Source organism: Phodopus roborovskii, unplaced genomic scaffold (genome assembly GCF_943737965.1).
Source record: "Phodopus roborovskii unplaced genomic scaffold, PHOROB, whole genome shotgun sequence".
In the NCBI taxonomy this organism is placed as follows: Eukaryota; Metazoa; Chordata; class Mammalia; order Rodentia; family Cricetidae; genus Phodopus; species Phodopus roborovskii.
Window position 1 is genome coordinate 51,544,324 of NW_026126517.1, and position 16,698 is coordinate 51,561,021.

Consider the following 16,698-nt stretch of genomic DNA (forward strand, 5'->3'; position numbering starts at 1 on the left):
AACTGTCTGCATAGATGAGGGAGGGTACTGGTATCTCTCCACAGTAACATGAATGTTTTGGGGATTGTCAATTACTTCTTGGTTGTCTATGAGTCCCGCTTCATAGATCTTGCATGCTACAATACAGATCTGCCCATCACATCTTTGTGATAAGTGGTAAATTGTGACATGAATGTTTTGGGGATTATCAGCTTTCTCCTGGTTTGATATGAGGCCTGCTTGGTGGGGAAGGAATTCATGCCTAGCAGAAATATATGATTGGTCACAGGACATACATGGGAGTTTACTCCCAATGTCTTGCCAAATGCTCATGCAGAAAAGTCACCCTTTAAACATTTATGCTATTTTCATATATATTTATCATTTTTCCTTATTTTAGATATCGATCTCAGGTCCCTCTTCTTCCCTCCCTTCCATGCCCCCCAACAACCCCTTCCATCCCATTCTCCCCCACTCCACAGGGAGGGTGATGCCTTCCAGGAGGGATCATCAAAATCTGTCAAGTCATTTGGAGAAGGGTCTGGGTCCTCCCTCCTGCCTCTAGGCTAAGGGAGCATCCCTCCATGGAAAATGGAAATGTGTTCCCAAAGTCCTTTTGTGCATCAGTGATACATCCTGGTTCCACTGTCACAGGTTCTTCAGACTGCCCAGTACTAGTGCAACTCTCAGTCATGGCCATGGACACCTGTCCATGAAGGTACCCATAACTGGCTGAAATGTTGAGAATAAGTGACTTTAGAGTACCTGGTGTCAAGCAGAAGACCTTTGTCAACCCTCTGTGACCTGAGGAATATGGCAGAAGAGCTGGTAGAAGGACCATACATAGGAACCAAAGAGTAAGAAGAGTGCCAGATAACACTGTCTCCTGGATATGACATGACCATTGCAGTTATGAACAAACAAGGGCTTTGGCTGCTTTCACAGGGCCTGAAGAAGAAGGAAGGAAAGGAAGAATGTGGGAGAGGATACACATGAATGTATGAAAGGAAGACAGTGAGAGTAGAGGAGACAGGAGAGGTGGAGGGGCCAGTTAAGAAGAATGGCTTAGTGAGAAGGGAATGGAAGATGTTAATGGGAGATAACTGTAAGTACAGTGCATTGTGTATTCATGTGATATTGACAAAAACAGGAAAAAAAACCTAACTTGCTCAAACCTTTCCATGTATAATATTCAGACAAACTCGCATATCACCAGCAGGTCCCACACACTCAATATTTATTTCTCTTCAATTATTGTGTGTTTTTTGTGCCAAACATTATACTCATCCAGAACCTGCAGGCTTGGCTCAATTATAGATTCCCCACTATAATGTGAGGTAAAATAAAATATTAAATTTTATATTCTTTTCTATGTTTATATTTTTAAAAAGAGAATATTTACTCTAGTGTTCTTGAAGAGTATAGAGACTCTGAGTTCCAACAAGCTGCACAGTTTGGGCTTTGTATTCCCACATTGGCACCGAAACATAGAATATAGAAATGTTAATGACATTTTATCCTTTATTTGTATTACTTAAATATGTTACAGAAAAGCATATATATGCTTGCTTTTCTTTGGATTTTGCATATAATGTTATCATAATTTCAGTAAGGTATTATCAGTGATGTACTATAATATCCTCACTATTCAATTTGTGAGTAAGTTCTCAGGGTGCCACCTCTGTTTCAGGTAAGCAAGCTTATGGTACCTTAGTTTGTTGGGTAGACATCACTCCCTCCCCTACCTTCAAATAAAAGCCTTGATTAATCAACCGTTTCTCCTCAGGATGAAAACATTTTCACATAAACCAGAAAAACCAACCCACATATGGACTGATCCTCATGCTTTATACTTGACATGTGGAAATCAGATCTTATATCTTCTTTCCATGACTTCTCCTTGGCCATTTACCTAGTTCTGGTTGGTTATACCATCTTTAATTTGGGATTGTATCTATGTGTGGTGTAACGAGTATGGGTTTTTCCACCTGCCGCCTGTCTTGTCCTGCTGCCGCGCCAGCCCCAAATAATGCACAGAGACTCTGTATTTGATATAATGCTGTTGGCCCATTATTTGTTTCTTATAGGCTAGCTCTGTCTTAAGTATTAATCCATTTCTATGTATTTCTACGTGGTCTCCTTACCAGGGAGTGAGGCAGGTGTCTGGTTTCCCTCGTCTCTCCATGCTGACTCCTTCTTACTACTTTCTATTTCCTCCTTGTCTCCTAGTCCCTCCTATCTTCCTTTCCTATTGGCCAACAGTGCTTTATTCATTTACCAGTATGAGAAACATATTTACAGAATGACATCTCCCATCAAGGAACACTACTTGAAACACCTTCACTCAAATGCACTTGCTTTATTTTTATGGTGCACACAAAAGTTTTTGCTTTTATAGAAACATGAGAGTTAAATATTGAAAACAAATCATTTTAAGCTTCTTATCGTTATTCTGCAGCATGTATTGAATACCTATACATTTGGATTGTATTGTATTTGTATATTTGACCTTAAAACTTGCTGTTTGAAGGAAGTTTTGTGATATACAGCAGAAAATAAAATGCCTACATTGCAAGCATGAGAACCTGAGGTCATATCCCCACAGCCCACATAAAAAAGTTGCATGGGTGGCATGTGCCTGTAATCCTAATATTGGATAGACAGAGCATTGAAAATAACTGGGGCTTCCAGGCCAATCAGCCTTGCCCAATCAGTTAGCTCCATGCTCAGTGAGAGCATGTATCCAAAAATGAGGCAGAGCAGTAGAAGATAGCCATATATTCTCACACACAAACATTCATAACACAGACACAGACACATGCACATGCACTCACACACACACACATGCATGCATTCACACACACCACGGTGTTTGATGTGGTAGAATTTTTGCCCAAGGTCCTGGGTTCAATCCCTAGTGTTGGGATGTCATTCTGTAAATATGTTTCTCTTATTGGTTGGTGAATAAGGCCCTGTTGGCCAATAGGAAAGCAAGATAGGCAGGACTAGGAGAAAAGGAGGATTCTGAGAGATGTAGTAGAGAGGAGTCAAGACGTAGGTCATGAGAAAAATAAGAGGTCCTCTCTCTCTCTCTCTCTCTCTCTCTCTCTCTCCACTAAAGCCAAGTGGAAACACTTAGATTGATAGAAATGAATTAATAGCTAAGGCAGAGCTAGCCAATAAGAAGCTCTAGCCATTGCCCAAGAGCTTTATAACTAATAAAGTCTCTGTGTATTATTTTGGGGCTGATTGACCTTGGGACCAGGCTGGCAAAAAAACTGCTCATAATACCTAAATTATATATGTGTAAACAGACTTATGTATGCTATATGTAACTTTAGGTTTGTAGATAATAATATGATGGCTTAATGACTTTTTCAGACATTTTTACTGTTAGTGTGTTTTTTTTTTTAAGGCTATGAAATAGTAGGGGTTAAGTTTTTGAATGAAATACATCTTTTATGTTAGTCTTAGTAATTTTTCTTTATAAGTTTTTGGCCAAATGTTGTTTCTTTATAGCAGAGCTCAACACTCACTGGATTCTCAGACTTGCCTAAAGGTTGCTTCCCATCTCAATAGTCTGACTTTCCTACCTCTGTGGGATTCATTTGTAATTCTGAATTTATTCCAACCATCTGGTTACTTCAGTACCCACCTTCTGTGCCTTTAAGTTGCCTTCAAGATAAATCAGTAGTTTTTGACTAGTATAAGCTCAATTCAAAGACATGTCATAGACATGTCAAAGACATGGCCCTCACCTTCCTTTATGTTCATAACCTGGTGACAAATTATGTGCTTCCCCTGCTGTCACATGCATGCTCTTTACCAGCCATATCCACTTTTCACTGTTCTAACTCTTACTACTATATAATGGGTTATTTCAGATCTAGATAGTAGAAGTAAATATATGTTGTATTCACTAAGTCTGTGGAATGGGAATTTGGCCAGGACATAATGGAGTGATTGTCTTTATTTTATGGTGTCTAGGACCACAGCCATATGACTGAACTCTTTGAAGCTAGAGTCATCTGAAGCTTCTTTAGTCACAGATATAGGGACTTGCCCTGATTGTTGGTTTGGTGCCTCTGTTCATCTTCTTGTATATTCTCCATGGATGCCTGCCTCTTTTGTGACCATTACATAGGTGATTTGGTGCTTCCCCCTGCCACATTAACTGATTTCTCAATGACCCTTTTTTATAACCAAGAAATCATACAATATTGTTCCCAGAGCTCCTGATCATATTGGGAGCGGTGGGGGGGGGGGCAGTGAGTGGAGATGGAGTTAGGAGATAGAAGAAGGGAAGAGAGGAGAACATGTGGGATCAGGAAGATTTAGTCATGGGATGAATAGATGAGAACGAAAAAAAAAAAAAAAAAAAAGGAGATACCATAATAAAGGGAGCCATTATATGTTTGAAGAGAAAACTGACTCTAGAGACATGTCCAGAGACCTACAAGGATGACCACAACTAACAATCTGAGCAATAGTGGAAAGGCTACCTTAAATGTCCTTCCCTGATAATGAGATTGATGACTAACTTATATGCCATCATAGAGCCCTCATCTAGTAGCTGATGGAAACAAAAGCAGACACCCACAGCTAAACACTGAGCTGAACTCCTGGAATCCAGTTGCAGAGAGGGAGGATTTATAAGGAAATGGGGTCAAGACCAGGCTACAGAAACCCACAGAGACAGTTGACCTGAACAAGGGGGAGCTAATGGACCCCCAGACTGATAGCTGGGAAACCATCATTTGACTGATTCAGATACCCCTGAACATGGGTCTCAATTAGAAGGCCTTGGCAGTGGAACCAGGATGTATCCCTGGTGCACCAAAGGACACTGGGAGCACATTCCCCATGGAGGGAGACTCCCTTAGGCTAAAGCTAGAAGGGAGGGCCTAGTTCCTACTCCAAATGACTTGACAGATTTTGATGTTCCCTCCTAGAAGGCATCACCCTCTCTGTAGAGTGTGTGTGGGGGGGATGGAATGGGAAGGGGGTTGGGGGGCATGGGAGGGAGCAAGGGAAAGGGAACTGGGATGAATATGTAAAATAAGAAAAAATATTAAATATGTGCAAAAAATTGTTCTCACTATAAAATATTACTTCCAACTTCAAGGGGGATGGATAATTATAATCTATGTCTCCATCAACAAGAAGAATTTGGAAAGGTGTCAGAGACCAGAAATAGCATCATGACTGATTTGAAACAAACAAAAACTATAATATATCCCATTCAAGCTCTTAGTCCACTATTATAGTCCACTATCATAAATGCACTATAACAAGGCATGACCTTCCTAATTCACATAGTAGTATCTGTCTAAGTGGGTGACTAAAGAAGACCATGATTCTGCCATTTTCTCTAACCAGTATTTATTTTCTTTCAGTCATTTCATAATACAAGAATCAGATACTCATGACAGTTTGGAGAATTTGAACAGCAAAACACTATGAATTTGCTATGACAAATAATAGTGAGAACTACTTTTCTTCTATGTGAATAGCTCATTTCAGATATTAATTTATGGAATGTTTTATATGTAGCTATAATTCACTCAGAAGGTTAATAATTTTACACATTATTCAGTTCCATACTTACATGTAACTATTATGTATTTAAGATGGCTGATCACACTGAAGTGATGAGAGGCATCCACAAGTATCCAGGGGTTCGCTATCCTGTCCTTATACCTAATCTTCAGGGTTTCCACCATGCTGTAAGTGTGCTACTGTTTCCTCTAAATTTGCCTTTATAGTTTTGAAGACCTATAAAATTATAATGCTGTCATGTTTAATTCATAACTCTGCTGATAGCATAAACACATAGAGATCAGTATTATCTATGGCATTGTTAGAACCTAACATATTCCCTATATTGCTCTTTCGGTGTAACCATTCAAGAATTTAACAATAAAAATGTAATTCTCTATTTTGGATGAAAATTTGAAAGTATATTTTGTGCTTTCTTATTAAGAAGCTAATATAGGATATATCTTAAACAATTATTGATGAAGCATTATAATTGTTAATAGTCTTGGGGCCAGCCTTTTAATTCTATGGATTCTTCTAGCCTAAAACCAATCATTATCATTGTATCTGCTTCTGTTGACTTTATCCCTCTTCTGCTCTATTGTGATCTGTGTGCTTTAGGAATTTATGTGATTTATATAAGAGTTTTAATGACTATACAAAACTAACCACATTACTTTTACATAAAAATTACTATATTATCTTTACATATGATTGATTCAAAGATGTTACAGAATATATCCCTTAATGCAGTGAGTATTTTAAGCTCTCCATTTGATACTATGATGCATGACGTTGAGGTTATATGAGTCTATTTAGTAGATTACTTTTGTGTATATGCTATTAGAAACATTTATCTTTGATTTGATATAATTTAAGGCATTATAAAATTAAAGAATGTTTCTGTTATCAAGTTTTCAAAAGAAGAGAAGGTCTTCATCTTAGAGAAAATACTTATGGTACATCCTAAGTCATTTAACAGAGTAAGTGTTAGCTTGCAAGTTGTGGGTTTATAATCTGAGAATGGTTTAGTAGCTTACTAACTACCTGAGATTGGCAGACAAACAACTCTGTGTCACATTTGTAAGATGAGCCCAATAATATTTACATGGGTTTTTAGACTACAAAAGATGCAGGCAAAGTTTCAACATTACTGGCATAGAGTGGACATTTAATGAAATAGAAATTTTATTTTAGAAGTTCAAAATTCACATTAAATGATGAAACAAAAACAAGTGTCTTCTAAATGTTGGAAAAAAGATAAAACTGTTTTTCTTCTTAATGTATTAACAGACAGTCAGAGGTGAGGGCATGTGAATCCTAGTCAGATAGTAAGTGAGAAATTAACGGAATATCTCACAGATGCATGTGAGAAATCTGGGAGGCATGACTTTTGAAAATGTTACTACAGACACAGTGTGTAGTATGATTGTATAAATACAACAAAGAGGTAAAGGGACAGACAGAGCTGATTCAAGTGTTTTGAAGTTAAAGATTAGTAATTGAACATGTACCTTAGTCATACAAGCACATGGCTTTGTTAGTCAGGATATAAAACAATGGAGGCTAGTTAAGAGCTACAGTGAAATTGGGAGGCAAAATCTAAATGATGAATTGGGGAAACATCTTTTGTTAGCAAGACATTCTTTGTTGGATTATAGGAAGAAAGGAAAAACAGAAGTAGTTTGTGTTGCTGTCTTACAACAATTGGTTTCAAAATAATATTCTTCTGAAAACATGCAGGCTTTAGTGGGGTATACATTTTCCCCCATAGTTATGGTAAAGTGTTTTGAGAATAGCCATGATGAAAGACAGGATTAACTGGTTCATCATCCCTGTATTTTATGTGTCTCATAATTTCAATACTATTGTAGTTTATAGAATTTTCTTGTAACTATAAAACAGTTTTCCATTTAAAATCAGTGTAAGTGTCAAAAAAAAAATAGAGGCATCTGGCTTTCAATCTTAAGGCAATGTGAGAACATAGGTATGCTGTTAGAGTTCAGTCCCCACCTATCATTCACAAGACTTTCAAACTTGGTAGTGCTGGGCTATATACTGTGTCTTTCAGGTTGCTGCTGGAGCCACTGAGATAGCAGTTTTTGGTGCTGCTTCTGAATCTTTCATCAAGAAGAATATTAACTGTTCCATTGAAGAAAGTATGAGAAGGTTTGAGGAGGTTATCAGCTCCGCAAGGCACATGGACATCCCAGTACGAGGGTACTCATGAAACCCAACTCAATTCCATTATATCTATTTTTAGAGTTCACTTATATACTACCTTGATATTTTTTTAAACCATTCACTAATATGCATATTTAATAGTATATGAACCATACTTATTTATAGGAATCACTGTGTAATTATATCTCATAACAACTACCATGCTTTTAGCCTGTGGAATGTGGAATCTGATTAATATCAAGGGAGCTGGGTGTGAATCTGACATTAATATTCAGCAATCTAGACATAGTTATGTGTTGTATAGACTCACATGTGTCAGTAAATTACAGCTGTTTCTGTAAATGCAGGTGTACCTCAGATCCTTATGCTTTGGCTCTTTATGTAGAAATTACATTGCTTTGGATAAACATTGCAGGCTTTCATTACAAGAAAAATCCCATTAAGAGCAACAGTGGAGGAAAAACTGTCATAGATCAAAAACCCAATTTTCTCTTTTAGGATTTTGCATGGTTGCCTTGAATTGAAATATCATGTAATGCCATTTTTGAATTCACTGTCCTGGGGTTCTTGCAATAGAGCCGTGTACAAACCATTAGAAAACAGCATAGTGGAAAACAGAGCCAGGAAGATAAGGGGGCCATCAGCATGATTGAACCAAAGGAAGCGGAAAATCTGCATTTGTTTTTGCCTGCTTTCAAGGTCAGCAACTGCAGCATAGATTTGGAATTGTTCATATACATGGCAAAACATGCAATAAATTATTTGTTTTTGAAGAAAGGCAATAGGTTGTTTTCTAATAATTATATAAATATTCAGATATGATGAGCATACAATTTATGCTGGGAATGGATTTAACTCTACCTTTGGAGTCTTTTAGTTTAGCTAAGCAAAGTCCATTGAGGTATTATAATTCAGCAATTAATAAGAGAAGAGGGTTGGCTTAATGAAACCCAGAACTTCAAATTTAAAAATAATAATAAAGTGTGTCCCAGTTAGGGTTTCCTATTGCTGCAATGAAACACCATGACTAAAAAGCAAGTTGGGGAGGAAAGGGTTTGTTTGGCTCACACTTCCAGATCATAGCCCATCATTGGAGGAAGTCAGAACAGGAACTCAAAGCAGAGCTGGAACCTGGAGGCAGAAGCCGATGCAGAAGCCATGGAGGGAAGCTGTTTACTGGCTTGCTCAACCTGATTTCTTATAGCACCTAACTACCAGTCCAGGGGTGGTGCCACCCACAGTGGGCTTGGCCCTCCCCCATTGATCACTAATTGGAAAAAAAAAAAGTCTTGCAGCTGGAGGCATTTCCTCAGCTGAGGATTCTTCCTCTCTGATGACTGTAGTTGTGCCAAGCTGACACATGAAGCCAGGCAGTGGAATGTTAAAGACAATTGGTTTTGAGGGAGGACATTATGAAGATTGGAATTAGGCCATGTTTTCTATTGAAATTTATCTTCCCAATTCTCTGCCATAAAGTTTTGGGTTTTTTGGTTTTTCTTTGTTTTGTTTTGTTTTTATGTTTTTTTTTTTTTTTGTATCTAACTATCTTTGTAGCTTAATAGATAATTTTTATCTAAGAACTTGTAAAAAATTTTAAAGCCAAGATAATACACACCACTCATCATAAAGGAATGTTTTTATTTTAAGGCTGAATTATGTAACCACAATAAAAAGGAGAGATGTTCTATAAGCCTTCACATTTAAATATCACTAAGTTGTTTTGCTTTTTTTTTTTAACCTTTAAAAGAAAGAGCATATTAATACCTTTGTCTATTTCAAAATGTGAAGACTATTTAGAGGAAAATTTTTTTCATTGGAAAGTCAAGAAAACCCATGATAAAACCTTAAAACTGTATCAGTAGCCTACTGTGGATAGCCTATTGTAGAGTTGTCATGTACACAAATACAGGTTCCAAGAACACTTTTTTTTGACTCAGTTTGAAGGTTATTTCTAGATTTTCCAGAGAACTATTTATTTTTAGAAATATAACTTTCAGCATGTGTGATCCTTAATTGTTTCAGTACTTTATTTTCTTTCCTAACTGCATTGAATTTAAATGCTTATATTTTTGTTTTATGTTTGTAATTTATTCATTCTTTGAGAATTTTATATATATATATATACATATATACACACATATATATGGGTATATATGGGTATATATGTGTGTGTATGTATACACATATATGTATATACCCACACAAAATGCATTTTGATCATATTTAATCACCACTTTTTCCAAATCCTCTTACCTCTTCCACACTTCTTCATGTCTCTCCCAACTTCATGTATTCTTTTTATATCACACTGTTTTATGTCCTTATAAATTATATTATAACATAAAAAGTCTAGAGGCTCCAATTTTGAAAGCCTACACCATGAAAGGTCTGTATACAGCCAGTGTGATATGGGCTGCCATTTTACCTCTGATGTCTGAGGTATGTGAGGCTTGTGTATATTTACCCCCTTTTAAATAGGAGCCTAAGTTATTTATCTCTTCTTAAAAGATTACAAAATGGCAAGAATATATATCTGTGAACAGTGTTTGTGACATTTCTTCTTAACTTCAAAAAAAACTGAAAATGAAATTATGAGACTAAGGAATAAGGCAAATTGTGAGTTAAATAATATTTTAAAACCAATAGAGTTCTTTGAGGTACATAAAACGAAGACAATTCATGAGATGTAGCATTTTATTCTAGTAATAATTTGTTCATACAATGTGCCTAATATATACTACTAATTAGAAGGAGGTGAGGCATCAGATTTTCCTCCAGTCTCAATCAGTTCAGTCCTTATTTACCTTTTTACCTATTAACCAAAACCAATCTAAACGAAGGGAAAGACGCTCACTGTGAAGAAGTTCCTCCACTGTACAACATTTTTCAATTGGCTGCTCAGTTCCATTGAGCTTCCAAACTTTAGGGCAGCAGCCTTCCCAACTGCCAAAAAGGAAGAACAGTCTCCCCCAACTTTCACTTCAAGGAATGATTTATACACAACACATTTACTCAAAATGTGCAGCTTTCAACCTGAATTAGCCAAACCATCTATCTAAACCATGTTGCACAGTTTGTGTGTACTGCCCTTCTTGCTGCTTGAGGCCAGATGCCACATGGATTATGATCCTGACCTTGAGGGTGAAGGGAACCTTATCTGAAGGGATAATGAGTCTCTGTATTCAGAGGTCTGCTTTTAGGTGAGCAGTGAGTAGCTTCTGAATGACTATCAAAAGGCATCCACTGGACATCTTCCTCCGAGGAACTCACTTATGGAACACAAGCTAGTTATAACTACCACCCCTAAAACGGCCTAGGTTTCGGCCTGCAAGAAAACATGAAATAATTGATTTATGAAATATGGTACATAAAACTAAAACTCAGACATCTGCTTCAGCATATTTTTCTATGTAGAGTATTTACTTGAAGGTTTATATTTCTTCTAAGTGTATGTAACCTAACATGAGTGTACAACAGGAGGCTGACACTATATGATGCTCAGTTTGTCTAGTAGACTGATTTTTCTTCTTCTTCTTCTTCTTCTTCTTCTTCTTCTTCTTCTTCTTCTTCTTCTTCTTCTTCTTCTTCTTCTTCTTCTTCTTCTTCTTCTATTTCTCCTCCTCCCCCTTCCCCTTATCATTCCCTTTCTCCACCTTCTTCTTCATCTTCTTTTCTAGTTCTCCTCCTCCCCTTTCCCCTTGTCATTCCCCTTCTCCTCCTTCTCCTACTTCATCTTCTTTCCTTCTTCTCCTCCTCCTCTTCCTCCTCCAACCCCTCCTCCTGCCTCCTCCTCCTCCTTCTTCCCCTTTTCTTCTTCGTCCCCTTCCCCTTCTCCTTTTTCTCCTTCCTTCTCCTTCTCCTCCTCCTTCTTGTAGTTTGGTTTTTGGATACAGGGGTCTTGCTATGTAGCTCTGTCTGTCCTAAATTGCCCATACTAACCTCAAACTTGTGGCATTCCTCTTAGTACTTGCCCCCTGGGATTATAGCAATTTGCTACCATTCTTTGTTTTCTTTTTCCCACCTTCTATTGAAAATAATTATTTTCTCCAATGATATATCAGATATAGACACAGAGACCTCGGTGTGGGGGGGTGGCGTAGCATTGATGGAGACATTCTTTTTTAGGGCCAAGTGCTCCAAGGTCTCTCAATCTCTGCATATTGTCTGGCTGTTGGATCTCTGTATTTTTCCCATTTGCTGCATGAGAATTGCTTCTCTGATGATGGCTGAACAAGGCACTGACCTATGAGTATAGCAGAATTTCATTAGGACTCATTTTATTGCTATATTCTTTAAGTAGAACAGTAGCATTTGGTTTTATCCCAGGTCTCTGGGCTATTTAGTCTCAGGTTCTTTCTCACCCAAGCAGTGTCAGGTATGGGTTCAATCTTGTGTATTGGGCCTTACATCAAATAAGATATTGTTTGGTTACTCCCACAAGCTTGTGCTATCATTTGCATTAAAATGTCTTGCAGGCAGGTCACTATTGCAGATCAACGACTTTGTAGCTGGGTTGGTGTTTATGTTTCTCCTTTGATAGCATGCAGAAAACCTTCCTTTGCCAAAGATGGTAGCAATAGGGGTGGAGGTTCTTTATAGGTACCAGCTCAAATTATCCATGTTCCTGTTATTTGGTGATTTCATTTAGATCTCTCTCTTTCTTTCTCTCCCTCTCTCTCTCTCTCACACACACACTCTCTCTCTCACACACACCCCCCACACACACCACACACCACACACACACACGAAGCTTCTACTGTACTAGGTTTCCATACTACCCCCGAAATGACCCTTAATTTTAGCTCTCTCCCTGTATTCCCTCCCTTGTTTCCCTCCTCTCTCTCCACCCCACTTCAACCTTCTGTCCAAGCTCCCTCTCTGAATCTGTCTATAACTATCTATTCTATTTTCCTTTCTTAGGGATAGCTATGTATCTTTCCCTAGTCCCTTACTCTGTACCTAACCTCTGTGGCTCTACAGATTGTATATTGGTTATCATTGACGAACAACCACATATACATGAATACATACTGTGTCTCTTCACTCAGGATTATTTTTTTTCTATTTCCATCTATTTACCTTCAAATTTCATGTTTTAATGGCTGAGTAACTCCATCATGTAAATATACCACATTTTCTTTATCCAATCTGTTCATTTAGATTATTTTCTATTTCTGCTATTATTAATTGAGCCACAATTTACATATTTGGGCAAAGGACTTAGTAATAGGATGAAGCATCCTTGGGTATATGTTCAAGAGTTGTATAGCTGGATCTTGAGGTAAATTGATTCTCAGCTTCCTGAGGAATTGCCACACTGATTTCCGTAGTGGCATTCCCACCAGGACTGGATGAGTGTTTCCTTGCTCCACAGCTCCACCAGCATGAGCTGCTATTTGTTTTGAGTGGTTTTAATTAAGAACCCCACAGAAGAGGAGGAGGTTATACTGAAGGAGTTAGAGGGGATGGAGAATATGGCCTACTGAATCAAAGACACAGGATTCCTAAGGGCACACAGAAACTGGAGCAGCAAGGAAGGGGCCTGCATTGGTCTGCACCATGTCCTCTGGGTATATATTATGGTTGTTAGCTTGGTATTTTTGTGGGACTCCTAATACTGAAAGAGGTTATGTATGTGACTCTCTGGTCTGCTTTTGGGACTCTTTTCCTCCTATTGTGTTACTTTGTCCAGCACTGATATGGGGACCTTTGCCTTGTCTTATTATATTTTGCTTTGTTGTGTTTGGCTATTGTCTCTTGGAGGCCTGTTCTTTTCTGAAAAGGAAAGGAGGATGAGTGGATACAGGGGAGTGGGGAGGTGTTGGGGGTGGGTGGAGAGAGTAGAGAGAAGAGAAACTGAGGTGGGTATATACAATATGAGAGAAGAATCTAATTCAATAAAATATAAAACTTCAAAATAGTTTTGATTTGTGCTTCCCTGATGGCTAAGGATGTTGAACATTTCTTTAAGTGTTTGCCAGCCATTTTAGAATTCTCTGTTTAGATCTGTAATGCCATTTTTAAATTAGGTTGTTTCCTTGATGTCTATTTCTAAAAAAAATATATTTTGGATATTAGCCCTCTACCAATGTGTAGTTGGTAAAAATCTTTCTCTATTATATAGACTTCCATTTTGTCTGAATGATAGTGCAGAAGCTCTTCAATTTCGAGATCCCATTTATTAATTGTTGATCTTAGTGTCTGTGTTAACAATGTTCTGTTCAGAAAGACTTTTTTGTGCTAATAAGGTCATGACTATCTCCACTTTCTCTTCTATCGGTTCAGTGTATTTGGTTTTTTTTTTTTAAATAACCAAGTCCATTTAAATGAAAACAAACATTTATAGACAATATTTGGGAATTTGGGCATAGTTCTTTCCAAACTACTTCCTGCTGGTAAGGGGCGCTCTCATGGGGGATTCGAAGAAGATGCAGAAATTCTGGCTGTAGTCTGTAAGGCTGCTTTGTCCAGCTGTTTTGAATGTAGGATCACCTGGTACTCTGTTTCAGGTGGTCTGGCTTGATAAAACCACATTAGTCTGGAAGGAATCCACAGCTTTTCATTTTCTGTGGAAACAAAAATAGAAATCCTTTTCCTCAGTAACTTGTCCTTGAACTTAAATTTTGGAGTCAAAGCATTTTTTTTTTTTAATTTATTATTTTACAGGTCGATCCCAGTTCCCCCTCCTTCCCTCCCTGCCTCCCTCCCTTTTACCCTCTCTGCCCTCTCACATGCACCCTAACCACCCTCCCCTTCAATTCCCCCACCCCAATTCCATATGTAGGGCAATGCCATCCAGTTGGGGTCATGTATATCTGACAGGTCATGTGAAGTAGGGACAAGGGCTTCTCTTCTGTCTCTAGGTTAAGGCAATTATCCCTCCATGGGGGATGTGTTCCCAAGGTCCTTTTGTGCACCAGGGATACAGCCTGGCTCCACTGTCTGAGGTCCCTTAGACTGCCAGTCCTTCTGGCTGAGACCCATATTCAGGGGGGCCTGAGTCAGTCCCATGCTGATGTCCCAGCTATCAGTCTGGGGGGGGGCGTTAGCTCCTCCTTGTTCAGGTAAGCTGTCTCTTTGTGTTTCTGCAGCCTGGTCTTGTCCTCTCCATCTGCATCTGGGTTCTAGTTCGATTCATTGTTTATGTATGGGTGTTTGCTCCTGTTTCCAACAGATATTAGATGAGGGCTCCATGGATAAGTTAGTTGTTGATCTCAGTGTATTTGGTTCTATGCTAAATTCTTCAATAGAACTTTTGAGAAAAGGGATTATTAGCACAGTTTGGCTTATGAGCCTTTGTGTGCCAACCTTTCTTTAAGAATCTTAAAGCCAAATAAAGACAAAGTTTGAGGAATATTGTATTAGTTTTGTAGTGAGTAACTCCATGTATAAGTAAGTCAAAGAAGACACAAAATTGAGGAAGATTCTATGAAAATAAAGTTCACTGGAAGCCAAGATAGGAAAATCTGTACTTTGGAAAGTTATTAGTAAGAAGTGAGTGAAAATACCCATACAGAGAGTTAGACCTTAGGACCAAGCTGATAGGTAGTCATGGCCTAGCAACAAGCTGAATAAAGCATGGGATGCTTGTTTTGAACAATTTGAATTTACTGTTGAGTATTGGCATGCTTTTTCCAAATTATGAGCCATTCCATGGTGCAACATACATTAAATTTCAGCACTTGGATGCATGCAGATCTCTGAGTTCAAGGGCAGTCTGATCTATAGATCAAGTTACAGGATAGCCAAAGCTACCCAGAGAAACCTTGTCTCAAAAAAAAGTAAAATTGTAACTGGAATTTTAGATATTATATTTAGTCGCATCTCAGTGTTTGGGACAGAACAAATGCACATTACTAGAATCATAGTATTTGGATTGGAATTTCTCCTCTTTTATACAACTTTATATAGTGCTATGTATGTCACTTCTCATGTATCTTGGTAGGTCACATTTTAACAAATTATCTAAAATGTTGAATAAAATATATATAAGAACTGGAGGAACAAACTACTTTCCCAATAAATTTGAATTCTCCTTCCTTGTCTTTTGAACTGTGAGATGGGATTGTTATTTTGCATTTTATTCCTCAAATGTCAATTTTATCTATATTGATAACTCCAAGTTAAGTTACATCTGATAATCAGTGTGTAATAGACCAATTATTGTGCATCTGAGTCTATTAGAAATTTTATTCTGAATCTTCTAATGAATCACAGCTTAAATTCAATGAATATGCTAATATGTTCTCCTCTTGCTCCTACCTTCCCTCTGACAGCCACTTTATGAAAACTAGATTTCAATGAAACAAATTTCACTTTTCAGGATCTTACCTAAATGTTCAGAGTACCTCAGAATAGATTTGAATCATCTCCAAGTCTAGCCTCCTTGGTAAACATAGCATTGCTATCTACAATCTTTCTTTTCCTAGACCAAGAACTGTATCTCCAACTTCGTTCCTGCCACCCCTGTCCCTATGTGGCATTTTTCATTCCTAGCCACCGGACATAAAATGCATTATTTTAGCAGTGCATTAGAAAAGTGTCTGAGGATGGTTCAGTAAAGTGGGGTTGGAGATCAGCTGAGAATAGTTAAAGTAGACTTGTTGTCAAGATTGATAATGTGGAAAGGGATCACCATCTTTAAGTGGAAATGAATTGTTGAGGAAGCTTCCAGAATAACTTTGTTCAGAGCCTTTTAACACATTAGACACTATTCTACATGGAACAAGTTAGATAAACTCATGTGAGAAATAAGATAAATTCTGAGGTGGTAAACACTTCCTGGAGTTGGAAATGAATAATGGCTGTATCTTATTTGGTGTCAAAAACATCCAGATAGATGTATGGAGAGAAAATTCATTTATACATGGGTAATTAAATATTGAATTTATAACCATCTAAATAAAACTATATTTCATTGGTGTTTCCTGCTTTTATTTATATCATGATATAGTATAATGGTTCTAAACTTCCCCAATGCTGTGACCGTTTAATAAA

At 37.7% G+C, this 16,698-nt stretch overlaps 1 protein-coding gene across 1 annotated transcript in view; it reads left to right on the forward strand.

Annotated features, from left to right (window-relative positions):
- Hmgcll1 (3-hydroxymethyl-3-methylglutaryl-CoA lyase like 1) overlaps nucleotides 1–16,698 on the forward strand; it is a 131,550-nt gene that overhangs the window by 47,640 nt on the left and 67,212 nt on the right. Inside the window, exons 4-5 of the mRNA XM_051197968.1 lie at nucleotides 5,610–5,705; nucleotides 7,589–7,737. Coding sequence (XP_051053925.1) covers nucleotides 5,610–5,705; nucleotides 7,589–7,737 — 245 coding nt within the window. The remainder of the gene's footprint in view (nucleotides 1–5,609; nucleotides 5,706–7,588; nucleotides 7,738–16,698) is intronic.